Source organism: Molossus molossus, unplaced genomic scaffold (genome assembly GCF_014108415.1).
Source record: "Molossus molossus isolate mMolMol1 unplaced genomic scaffold, mMolMol1.p scaffold_m16_p_35, whole genome shotgun sequence".
Lineage (NCBI taxonomy): Eukaryota > Metazoa > Chordata > Mammalia > Chiroptera > Molossidae > Molossus > Molossus molossus.
In genome coordinates, this window is record NW_023425372.1 from 822,518 (window position 1) to 835,643 (window position 13,126).

At 55.9% G+C, this 13,126-nt stretch overlaps 1 protein-coding gene across 1 annotated transcript in view; it reads right to left on the reverse strand.

The window, feature by feature from the left end:
- CFAP74 (cilia and flagella associated protein 74) overlaps positions 1 to 5,576 on the reverse strand; it is a 46,539-nt gene extending 40,963 nt beyond the window's left edge. The window contains 5 exon segments of the mRNA XM_036281426.1: positions 1,007 to 1,111; positions 1,903 to 2,001; positions 3,499 to 3,624; positions 3,724 to 3,808; positions 5,510 to 5,576. Of these exon segments, the coding sequence (XP_036137319.1) occupies positions 1,007 to 1,111; positions 1,903 to 2,001; positions 3,499 to 3,624; positions 3,724 to 3,808; positions 5,510 to 5,576 (482 nt within the window).
- Between the last annotated feature and the right edge of the window lie 7,550 nt (positions 5,577 to 13,126).

Genomic DNA, 13,126 nt, shown 5'->3' on the forward strand with positions numbered 1-13,126 from the left:
GTTCAATCCTGGTCAAGGGCATGTACCTCAGTTGCGGTTTGTCCCCAGCCCTGGTCCGGTCGTGGGGGAGGCAGCCGGTGGACGTGGCTCTATCACATGATGTTTCTCTCTCTCCCTCCCTCCCTCCCTCCCTCCCTCCCACTCTATCTGATGATAAATGGAAAAATGTCCTCAGGTGAGGAATAAAAAAAATGTCAAGGCCAGGAGCGCCCCAGGGCTGAGGGGCCTTCCCAACTAAGGACTAAGGACGAACGGGACAACCCCGCCCTCTCTGTGCCTTCCTGTGAGGCTGAGCCTGTGCCCGAGCTCCCCTGCGTTTAGGGCGTCAGGCCCCCACAGCCCAGTGGGTTTCTCTTAAGAAATTTTTTTTTTTATCCTCGCCCGAGGACATTTTTCCATTTTTTGTTCAGATAGAGTGTAAGGGAGAGAGAGGAAGAGAGAGAGAAACATTGACGTGAAAGGGACACATCGAGTGGCTGCCTCCCGCACAACCCAACCAGGGCCAGGGACAAACTGCAACCGAGGTACATGCCCTTAGCGGGAACCGAACCCGGGTCTCTCTGGACCACAGGCTGATGCTCTAACCGCTGAGCCAAACCGGCCAGGGCCCAGTGGGTTTCTCTAGCTTCGCAGTCGCTCCTCGAGCTGTCCACACCCCTCACTAAGTCCCTTCTCCACTTAAACCAGCTGGAGGCAATTCTGGTGTGAACACTCAAGCCCTGACCAGCACAGTATTTAGAACAATGCCACCTCTTTCCTGGGGGACCATTAGAAAAGTCTCAAAGCCAGTTTAAAACCCAGGGGCTGTTCTGTGGACATGGGACGGGAACTGGGAAGGGACCGGAAGCTGGTGCCCGGGTCCCTAGGACACACACCGAGGGGAGGAAAGGCTCCGGGAGGAGGCCTGCTCGCCAGGCCTCCCCCTCACGCTCCCACTGGTCCCCCGGCTGCCGGAAGTGAGCAGCAGCAGGGGAGGGGCGGCTGTGAATGGGTGGCCTGGACTCACTCGTTGGCCCGCAGCTCGGCCCTGAGCCTTGCCTCCAGCTCCCTCTCGCTCTCCAGCTCGGTGCACAGGTGTCTGGCCGCGGCCCGGAGGCGGCCCACAGCAGCCCTGAGCGTGCAGCGACAGCAGGAAAGGACAGCAGAGACGTGTGTCAGAGCCGGGTCAGCAGGGCCAGCCCCCGCTGGCCTCCAGGCCACACGCCCCAGGACCCCACTCAGGCTCAGCAGTGCCTTTACCTAGCCTGTCATTTCCACTGGAGAATCCCCAGGCACCCCATGGCCTCCCATGCTTCTCCAGGATGAGCAGCAGCTCCCCCAGTGTGGGACCCGGAGGACCCAGCACCCTCAAGAGGGATCGACTAGAAGCGGTTGAGGGGTCACAAGGCACCGAGACCTGTGTAGGCTGTGAGCTCAGTGTACCCCCTCCCTCCTGGAGCTGCAGCTCCTGGGGCACCGCACCTGTCAGCACCCCGCTCTGATCTCAGACAGAACCGTCTGTGGGGATGCGGGGCCGGGCAGGGCGGGGGTGGGGTGGGGTGGGGTGCGCAGCACAGAGAGAGGCATGGCCCCCAAGACCCTCATCGTGATCTCCTCACCTGGGCAAAGCCGGTCCTGAGGGTCGACCCCGGCGCCTCCCTGCACCACCCAGGACACCAGCCCCTCACCCTGGGTGGCTCCTGGGGGCTCAACACTCTCACCACCCAGGACGCTCTTTCCAGTCCCTGCGCAGCAGCGGCCTTTGGGAGCCCTCCCCGGGCCACCTGCCCAAAGTGACCACCCCTCGGCCTCCTGGCCACCAGCTTCTTGTCCTTGGGACCACCTGAAGCTTGGGGTCCACTCTGGATTGTGTCCATTCCCACACCGAGCGGGAGGCCTGTGTGCCCAGAGCCCAGGACCTACGTGTGGTGGGCCTCGCTCTCGGCAGCCACCTCGGCCGCCACGCTCTCCTGCTGCTTGACGATGAGGTCCATCCTCTGGCAGCAAGCGCGCAGCTCCCCTCTGAGAGCAGAAGCCAGAATCTGGATGCGGGGTCTGAAATGTAGCCAGCCCTCTGCCCCCCGCCCCGGGCACCTCCGCCTGCGCCCAGCCCTGGGGCTGTGGGCACATCATCTTGCCCAGGGCTTCTCGGACAGCCAGCACTGTGCAGGGGCTCGTCCCTCTGCTCTCTGAACACTCTCCCCGGGGGCCACCTGTGTGACCTACGGCCAATGGGGGTGACCGAGAACAAGCACAACAACGAGCTCAGACGCGGAAAGGGCCCCTGGGGAGGCCTGGGGTCACAGAGGGCACAGGCCTGACTCATGGGCGCCTCGACCACAGACCCTCAGGGCAGCGAGACCATGGGGCGGAGCGCTGCTCCTAGTGCTGCTCTGGGTGTGCCTGCGCCACCACTGAATCAACAGAAAGGGCCGGATGTTGTGCTCCGTGGCTGAGGTCGACCCTGCACCAAGAGGTCACTGGTTCGATTCCCGGTCAGGGCACATGCCCAAGTTGAGGGCCAAATCCCCAGTGGGGGGCACGCTGGAGGCGGCCAGTCAATGTTCTCTCTCGTCGACGTTTCTATCGCTCTTTCCCTCTCTTCCTCTCTCTCTGAAGATTAATAAAAAAAAAAAATTAAAAAAGAAAAAAACACACAACAGAAAACTTGAGCAAAGCTCTGAAGGCCTGGGCCACGAGACTTGCCGCGTGAGGCTGGGGGGGACCCTGGTTTGCTTAGGGGGGCGAGTACTGGGGCCACGAGACTTGCCGCATGAGGCTGGGGGGGACCATGTTTGCTTAGGGGCGGCGAGTACTGGGGCCACGAGACTTGCCGCGCGAGGCTAGGGGGACCCTGGTTTGCTTAGGGGCGGCAAGTACTGGGGCCACGAGACTTGTGAGGCTGGGGGTACCCTGGTTTGCTTAGGGGGGCGAGTACTGGGGCCACGAGACTTGCCGTGTGAGGCTGGGGGGACCCTGGTTTGCTTAGGGGGGCAAGTACTGGGGCCACGAGACTTGCCGCGCGAGGCTGGGGGGGACCATGGTTTGCTTAGGGGCAGCGTGTACTGGGGCCACGAGACTTGCCGCACGAGGCTGGGGGGGACCCTGGTTTGCTTAGGGGGGCGAGTACTGGGGCCACGCGGAACTTGGTGCTTCAGGAGACAGAGAAGGGCTCGGGAGGAGAGTTCTGTGATGCCTGCGGTTTGCTTTCGGATAACTCGGTGAGAAACATCGTAGGCATGACACACAGAGACCAAGGCTCGCAGGCTGACAGAGGCCTGGTGGCACTCGGGTGACGGCTGTGTGACTGCTTCCACCTTCTCTGTGTGTCTGAGATGCTCCTTCACAGACTTTCGGGGAGCACGCAGTGGGTGTCACTGCTGATCAGGCAGGATGGTGGCCGGGCCGCAGGGCGGCTGAGCCCGGCAGGACCCCCGAGGGCAGGCATGGGCACCGCGGCCCGGAGGCCGGAGGAGGCCGGTCCCTGGCCTGACCGCCGCTCGCCCCGACCCCGCGCACCTGGTTTTCTGAATGAAGAGATCTTTGTCCTTGTGCAGCTTCTCCAGGCGGCTCAGCTCCCGGCGCAGGCGGGAAGCCTGCGTCCTGTCCTGCACGGCAGCACCGGCCTTCGGCTGTTTCTCTGGGCTGAACGCAGAAAGGGCACCAGCTGCCGCTGTGCGGCCAGCACGCCCCGCCTGGCTGCTCCCCGTGCCGGCCCCTGTGCCGGCTGCCCGCACGAGTTACCTGCGGCCCCCCGAGGCCGCCTGGCTCTCAGCTTCGGGGGGAGGAGACTCGAAGTTGAACTCTGGGTCCTCCAGCTCATCTTGTTCTGGAAATGGGGCGAGAGTTCAGACAACAGAAAAGCAGATCTAGGCATTCGAGACTGAAGCTCCAGGACGACTCGTCACAAGCGCAGACTTGGACAAAAGTGGTGATGGTGTCCCAGAGCAAGGGTTCTCAAAGCATGGTCCAAGGAACCCTGGGGGTTCCCTAAAACTCTTACAGAGGGTCTGCAGAGTCAGACATTTTCACAGTGACACTAAACGCTATTTGTCTTTTCCACTCTCGTTTCACGAGTGTACAGCGGAGTTCCCGAGGCCACCCCGCCACCGTCTGTTCAACCAGACTCTGCTGCTCCAGGTCCATTATTGCTATTTTAAGTGAAGAAGTGAATATAATATTTTCAGCTTTTTTTTTTTTTTTAATCCTCACTCGAGGATATTTTTCCATTTATCTTCAGATAGAGTGGGAAGGAGGGAGGGAGAGAGAAAAACATTGATGTGAGAGAGACACATCAATTGGTTGCATCTCGCACAACCCTGACGAGGGCCAGGGACCAAACCCCAACCGAGGCACGAGCCCTTGACCGGAGTCGAACCTGCGACTCTGGTCTGCAGGCCAATGCTCTAACTGCTGAGCCCAACCGGCCTGGGCGGGTTTCTAACCCCGTAAATATCGGAAGTTAGCCGACGTGAACGTGAGCTCTCCGGGCTGCCGTCAGTGACTAAGACAGAAGGTTCTCTGATGAGAGCCGTTTGAGAATCCCTGAGGGCACAGCCACAGACGCCGGAAAGCGTGGAGAGGCCTCCGCTCCTCCATAACTTCCCAGGAGACCGTGGAAGGGACGCTGAAAAGCAGCGGTGAAGGTCACAGCACGGGAGCGAGGTCCTGGCCGGTGTGGCCCCAGGGTTAGAGCGTCGGCCCACAGACCGAGGCTTCATTTCCGGTCAGGATCACAGACCTGGGTTGCAGGTTTGATCCCCGGCCCCTGTCAAGGTCGTGCAGGAGGCAACCAATCCATGTTTCTCTCCCTCTCTCTCCCTCCCTTCAACTCTGTCTGAAATCAAGGGGAAAATATCCTCGGGTGAGGAATAGCAAGCAAACAAAAGAACAGGAGAGAGACGCAGTGGTGAGAGGGGGCAGCTCGCTCTCCGCTCTCCGAGGTGGTCAATGCAGGACGAGTGGACGGATCAGCACAGCACAGTGCTGAGTGCTGGGCGCGGGAGGTGGGCCAGGAAACCATGTTCTTCCCGCAGCCAGTGGTAGTGCCAATGAGGCTCAGCTGAGAAAAACTCCATACCATCAGAAAAAAAAAATCTAAAAATCTCCAGAAAAAAAAAACCCACAGAAAATGAGGTGGCACTCAAAGAACGGGGATGAAAATGGCATTTGATTTCTCAGTAAACAGGCTGGAAATTTTTATTTATTTTTATTTTTTATCCTCACCCGAGGACATTTTTCGATATTTTGTTCAGATAGAGTGGGAGGGAGAGAGAGAGAGAGAAACATCGACGTGAAAGGGACACGTCGAGTGGTCGCCACCCACACGACCCAACCAGGACCGGGGACAAACTGCCACCGAGGTACGCGCCCTTAGCGGGAACCGAACCCGGGTCTCTCCAGACCGCAGGCCGACGCTCTAACCGCTGAGCCCAACCGGCCAGGGCTAGGCTGGAAATTTTTAAAAATCTGTGGCCTACCCGGCCGGTGTGGCTCCGTAACCGGGCTGCTGTGACGGGACCTCACTCACCATCCTCCTCGTGCGGGGGGCTGTCCAAATGCTCCACCTCGGGGGACGGACTAGCACTTGCTTCCATCTCAGAGGCAGGAGCAGCTGCAAGAAATGTTACGAAATACAGATGAACAAGATCTTAGATTAAAAAAATAACAACAGAGCCCGGTCAGTGTGGCTCCGTGGTGGAGCGCCGACCCATGCACCAAGAGGTCGCTGGGCCCTGACACAAGGAACCGACAAGCCCTGGACGAGGAAGCACATCTGCAGCCTGTGTCTGCCAGGGCTGGCATCCCGATGAGAGAGAGAGTTCCTAAACATCGGCCAGGCCCAAGTCCCGCCACCAGGGGCAAGCCTTTTATTTATTTATCTATCTATTTATTTATTTATTTAATTTCTAAATTTTTTTTAATCCTCACCCGAGGACATTTTTTCCATTTTTTGTTCAGATAGAGTGGGAGGAAGAGAGTGGAAGAGAGGGAAACATCGACGTGAAAGGGACACATCGAGTGGCTGCCACCCTCACGACCGACCAGGGCCGGGGACAAACTGCAACCGAGGTACATGCCCTTAGCGGGAACCGAACCCGGGTCTCTCTGGACCGCAGGCCGACGCTCCAACCGCTGAGCCAAACCGGCCAGGGCGGGGCAAGCCATTTAGAGCAGACACTGGAGGAAGACTTGCGGATGGCCAGGGTCCGTGATGCTGCACTGTTGGCAGCCGTCAGGGAAACGCAAGTTAAGCCACAGGGGATGCCCAGGGGATGGCGCACAAGCTTATCAGACCGCCAGAGATGAAAATATTGATAGCGTGCCCTGGCTGGTGTGGTTAGAGCGGCGGCCTGCATACGAGGGGTCGAGGGTTCGATTCCCAGTCATGGGTATGTACCTGGGTTGCAGGTTCGATCCCCGGCCCAGTTGGGGCGCCTGTGGGAGGCAAACAATCATGCGTCTCTCTCACACTGATATTTCTCTCTCCCTCCCTCCCTCCCTCCCACTTTCTCTAAAAGCCAATGGAAAAAATAGCCTCAGGTGAGGATTAACAGCAACAACAAATGCCGGATAATACTAACCGTGGGCAAGGGCACGGAGGGACCGCAGGCGTGTGATGCACTTGGGGCACCTGGGTGGCTCTGGTCAACACATGCCAACCATGCACCCAGCAGCCCCCGGGGGGGCCATGCCCGCTTACAGAGGTTCACAGAAGCCTGGTGCAGGGGTGTCCACAGAACCTTCTTGGTAACAGCCCTGAAGCTTACTAATAACAAACTTCCCTACAGTGGAGACTGCTCACTGACGAAGAATGAGATCTGATGCACGCTGCACACGGGCCTCAGAAATGTGCTAATGAAGGAAGTCAGGCCCAAACAAGTACATAGGAACCCAGCTTCAGGCAGGGGCCAGGGATGACAGGAATCGGGCTGGGATTCTGGGTCAGAGGCGGGGACAGGAACTGGGATAGTGCACCCTGTCTCATTTGGGGTGGTGGTTATACAGGTGCGTGCAATTGTCAAAACTCATCCGAAACAACGTTTCGGAGGTGGCGCATTCCAGCGTGCGATCTCCAGAACACACACGCACAGTCGCGGTTCAGAACCAGTTCTTACGGAGCCTCGGAACATTCCTTACACCTGGTTACACCCTGGGGTGCTGGGAGCCACCCTGTGCAGAACTTGGTGGGGAATGTTAACATTAAACGTTGATGTTTTGTACCAGATGCTAAAATTGCTGACGAGTTTGTTTCTCATTGCTTGATTTAGCGACCGCTTCAGGATAAATCTTTGAAAAAGATTTTCAAAGCCCAGTAATGTCTCCCAGATAAACCATGAATAAATCGATGCCAGTAATTATTTTTTAAAAATGCTACAGAGAAACAAATGTGCGTTCGAGTCCCAAGAGGCAGGATTCGAAGGAACCTTGTAAAACACCAACAGGGTCCCTTCCCCGTGAAGAGCCTGCGGCTGCAGGGCGTGAGCGGCAGGGCTTACGGAGGGTTATGGGGGGCTGCCGCTGCTCCGCTCCGTGCTGGGGAGCTCCAGGTCTCGTCAGTAGTTTGTTTGGTCGACACCCAGCGGCTGACAAGCGGATCAGAGGTGGAACCTGACATGCACAGTCCCATTTACACCGATGATGCTGAACTGCACACACTCTTAACGTCCGGTTAAGAGGGCAGTCCCGGGCCGGCGGCCTCTGACCCTCTACGTCCTCACTAAACAGCAGTGGAGGGACCAGTTACTTCCAGATGTGACCAGACGAAGGCAGGCAAGTGGGAGGAGAAACGGTTTCCACAGAAGAGCAGCTGGGAGGAAGGACGAGAGGGTGCTGCCACCCGGGGGTGCCACCTGAGCCCCAGAACCCTGATGCATCACACGCCCTGTGTCACCTCAAGAACGGTGCCTCTAAAGTGGGGTGAAGTGGGGTGAAAACAGAGATTTGCTGAACGTGCTCAGGAGAAGCAGCTGGAGTTCCCACTTTGGCGATGTGTCTGGCCAGCTGCCAACCACCACACTGAAAATGCTGGAGAGAAATTTTTAAAAATATAATTTTATTGACTTTTTTTTTTAAGAGAGAGGAAGGAGAGGGAGAGAGAAACATTCATCAGCTGCCTCCTGCACGCCCCCTCCTGGGTATCAAGCCCACAACCTGGGCATGTGCCCTGACCAGGAATGGAACTGGTAACTTCTTGGTGCACAGGACGACGCTCAACCAACTGAGCCACGCTGGCCAATGCAGGATAGAACTGTAATTGAATCATCTTAAAAACCTTGAAGAATTGACAGAAAAATAAAAAATTGCCCTGGCCAGTTTAACTCAATGGTTTGAGCATCGGCCCGCGGACCAGAAGAGTCCTGGGTTTGGTTCCCGCTAAGGGCACGTACCTTGGTTGCGGTTTGTCCCTGGCCCCAACGGGACCGTGTGGGTGGCAGCAGTCGATGTGTCTCTCTGACATTGACGTTCCTCTCTCTCTCTCCCTCCCTCTCTCCCTCCCGCTCTATACAAAGATAAATGCAAAAATGCCATCGGGTGAGGATAAAGACAAAAAATAAGAAAATAAGAAATTATCAGGTCAAAATCTAAGTGAAGGTCATTCTTTAAATGACCAAGCTAAAAAAAACAGCATCTTCCCAAACTGGATTTTAAAAAAACCAACATCAAAACATCTAACTCTGCTACTTCGAAAGAGACATCTAAGACAAGCCCGGGGAAGCACTGCGTTTTCGGTCAGGAAGAGATGTGCTGTGTAGAAACTGATTAGGAAGCTGGGGGAGTTACCTGGAAACAGACCAAATGCTTCAGGCAAAAGGCAGCACCAGCATAAGGGGGTTCCTCCACAGCCAGACGCCCAGTTCACCAGGAAGACAGAGCCCTTCCAAGTCCAGGTGTGTTCCGTATCAGCCACAAGGCAATAAGGCAAAGGTGACGGAACAGGAAAGTGCATCATAATTTTTCAAAGTTGGAGGAAAAGCTAGAGAACTTGACCACACCTCTCTCAGAGGAAAGAGCCATCGATGACATACATTCAAACAGTGTCACGGACAACTGAACCCTGCAGATGCACACACAGCAACCACTCTAGACTCCCGAGCGCTCCCTTAAGGCACCCAGACAACACTTCCCAAAACTCTTCACCCGCCAAGCAGGCCTCGTAAGGTCAGAGGGCCCAAACGACACAAGCTGGTTCTCTGACCATAAGTGGTCAGCCCAAATCAATGACAGAGAGAGGGTTACAATGCACGTGATTTGGGGAGAATAGGACACGTACTTCTGAATAACCTGCAGGTCGGAGAAAAGATCATATGGCGCCCTGGCCCGGGTGGGTCTATTGGTTGGTGTGTCGTCCTGGGCACCAAAAGGTAGTGGGTTCAATTCCCAGTCTGTGCCTACGGTGGTGGGGAGAAGGGGGCAACCGGTCGATGTTTCCCTCTCTTTCTCTCTCCCTTCCTCTCTCTCAAAATCAATAAGAACATGTCATAGGGTGAGGATTTTAAAAAATCACACGGAATCATAAAATGCCTGAACTGAACTACACAGGAAACACTATCTGAGGCTGAGCGCTGCTGAAGGGCACCGGGCAAACTGTAACCCTAAGTGCATACATTCGGAAAGAAGACAGCTGAAAACTGACGTGATGAACATCCACTGCAACAAGTTAACAGACACTGCAAAGGAAACTGAAAGAAAGAGAAGGAAGAAAAACTAAAAAGATTGGAGATTAGTGCAACAAAAACAAACACGTGACAGAAGGGGTCCTCCAAGACAACAGTGTGTGCTTTTAAAAGGTTTATGAGATTGACAAATCTTTAAAGAAACCGATCACTAAAAAGAGAAGGAACAAAAGACCCCATGGCAGAACAAAGGGGCCTAAAAAAAAAATGTCCCAAACAACTTTATGCCAATACATTTGAAAAGTTAGACAGCATACGAATTATTAGAAAAATATTACTGGCCACAGTTGTTTCAAGAAAAAAAGTAGAAAACTTGAAAAGTCCCATAAGCATAAAAGAAATGTCATCGACCGTCAAACACACCCCCACAGAGCGAACTGTAGGCTCAGGGGCTTCCCCATCAAGGTCCAAGAAGCGCACGAGGTACAAACGGTCTAATTTCACACACACGCTCCAGGAAGAATCACAAGGGCCAGTCCCAGGCTATTTCACGGGGCTCACATGACTTGGTTACCAAAGCCCGAGAATGAAAAGAGAGAGGGAATTGTAGCCCAGCCTCACTCACGAGCAGATACAAAAATCCGATGTGAGGAATGACCAGCCCAAGTCCGGCGACACAGAAACAGGACAATTAATCGTGACCAAGGTGGGTTTATTTAGCATTAGAAATCAACTTTGGCCCTGGCTGGCTTGGCTCAGCGGTTAGAGCGTCGGCCTGTGGTCCAGAGAGACCCGGGTTCAGTTCCCACTAAGGGCATGTACCTCAGTTGCAGTTTGTCCCCGGTCCTGGTTGGGTCGTGTGGGTGGCAGCCACTCGATGTGTCTCTTTCACGTCGATGTTTCTCTCTCTCTCCCTCCCTCCCTCCCACTCTATCTGAACAAAAAACGGAAAAATGTCCTCAGGTGAGGATAAAAAAAAAAAAAGAAATCAACTTTGTTCACCACATTAACAGACCAAAGGAAGAGAGTTACAGGATCAACTCGACAAATGTAGAAAAGTGTTGATAATCCCACTTACACCTTTCACAAGACGCATGGAACTCACAGTGGTCGTGGACTCCTTTCACGAGATAAAGGCTGTATCCACAGGCAACATCACACCTAATCACACACATCAAGATCTTTCCCGTCGCGACTGAGAACAAACGATGGGGGTTGGTAAAGCCGCTCACGAGGCACCAGGTCTCCCAGCCAGAGAGATGAAAGGCGAAAGGTGTGCAGGGGAAAACCGTCCTTACCCCCAGATACCATGACGGTGTAGGCAGAAATGGGAATGTACAGATTGATTCAAATTACTGAGGCAATGTAGTAACGTTGCTGGATATAAATTCAATAATAAGAATCAATTATATTTCTATTTATCAGAACAGACACTGAGAAAAGATTGGGAAAAGCCACCCTTTCCAGTGACATCAGTAAGTACGAAGTGGTTGGGGACACGCAGAGCAAAAGCTGTGCGGGATGTTAAATGAGGAAACCCACTGGCTGACGCCAAGGAGACCTAAATAACAGCAAACGGAACAAATGACCCAGTTTCTTCAGCAAATGAATGTGATGGGGGAAGGTAAGGGGGTTGTTTTAAGTCAAAAGGGCCGTAGGAGACAAGCTGACCGCATGCCATGTGGGGATCTGGTTTGGACCCAGATTCACGTAAGCAGCTGTAAAAGACATTATCGAGCAGATGTGGGAAAATGCACACAAAGGGGCATTAGTAGGAGCCTGAGTGGGAGGAGGGCACCCCACGGAAGGCGTCCAAGCAGGGTGGGGTGGGTGCCCACTGAGAGCCACCCAGCCCAAGCCTGGGAGGGATGACGGTTACAAAATATCTCCAAACAGAATGTGTGTTAATTACAAAGGGAAAAAGGTAACTTCCCCAGGGAGACACCTGCAGACACCACTTGAATCAAGTGATTAAAGCCCAAGTCGTCGATAACGTGACAAACGGACACTGTGAGCCACCTGGTGGGAGGACATGAGCAGAAAGTGGGCATGTGGCATGGCTTCTGTGACTTTCCTGCCAAAGATGCATAACGGGCATCCAATCAGGAGGGGGCATCAGAGACACCCACGTGCAGGGAGGGGCTTTCCAGCAAGTCACTGGCCTGTAACCTCCGAAGGCGTCAAGGTCAAGGAACAGCTGAGGACTGCTCTGGACCGAAGGGGACAAAGACAAGGCGAGGCCCACTCAGTGCGGTGCTGGTCCCAGCTGGACCCTCTGGCCTTCCTGACTTTACGGGACCGGCGGGCAGAACGTGCCTGATGAGCAGATGTAGGGACATGTCCGTGTAACACTCCTGCCCTGGACAGTCAGGCTGTGGTTATGTTGGAGAACATCTTTGGGTGCAGGGAACAGTCTCTCCGAGCGTCTGGGGGTGACAGAGTGACAGGCAGGCAATTTCTCAAGTGCTTCCGGAAAAGACATGTTTTTGGGGTGCTGAACTTGCAAGTGTTATGTAATTGAGGGATTGTTTCAAGAATTAAAAAATAAAGAGAGAGAAAGTGTCCAGCCCTGGCCCGTGGGCCTCAGCCGCTTGAGCGTCAGCCGGTCCACGGAGAGGCCTGGGTCAGCCCGGGTCGGTCCGGGTCGGTCCGGGTCGGTCCGGGGCGGTCCGGGGCGGTCCGGGGCGCAGGTTCGATGCCCAGTAGGGGGCGTGCAGGAGGCGGCTGATGCCTGTTTCTCCAGGATGCTGCCTTCTCCCCCTCTCCCTTCCTCTCTCTGGACAATCAATAAAGACATTTATTATTTTTTAAAAATAATAAAAACATGTCTTTGGGGGAGGGTTAAAAGGACAAAAAACAGGACGTCCAGCCTGGTGCCATCTGGGTAACTGTGAGCGGACAGGAGCCTTCCTGCTCGGGGAAACACCCCTCCCGAGTGGGAGGAAGCCTACCCACCCCCCCAACGGGCCGGGCCGTGAGACCCACGCGGGGTGGCTTCGGCGCCCTTCCCTGCCCCGCAGACGCAGGGTCCCGCCGGCGCACCCGCCCGCCAGCGCGTCGGTCCGAGCCGGGGGGCGGCCGAAGCCCCGAGCCCGCCCCAGGCTCCGGGCTCACGGACCCACCTTCCGCCGACCGGCCGGGGGTCCGGGCAGCGCGGGCTCTGAGCGGAGCAACCCCGCCGGCGGCGCCTCACAGCAGCTCCTCGGCGGCAGCACGGGCTGTCGGGGCGGCAGGCAGCGCCGTTTGGAGCGGCCGCTCCATGGCAACGGACGGCTCCATGGGGGAGGGGGACGCTCGCGCTGCGAGCTCGAGACCAACTAAGCCCTGGCCTGGTCCAACGGCGGCGTCCCCCCCGCTCGCCGATGGTTTGGTCCAGCGCGGCGTAGGTGGGGACGGGCGCGCACAGGCGCAGTGTGGCGGAGCTGGCCCGCGTGCGCCCCGGGGCCGACGATCCCAGCGGCGCTGTGCGAAGGTTGGGGCGCGTCGCCACCCTGCAGCCCTGCAGCCCCGCACCCGTGCACCCATGCGCC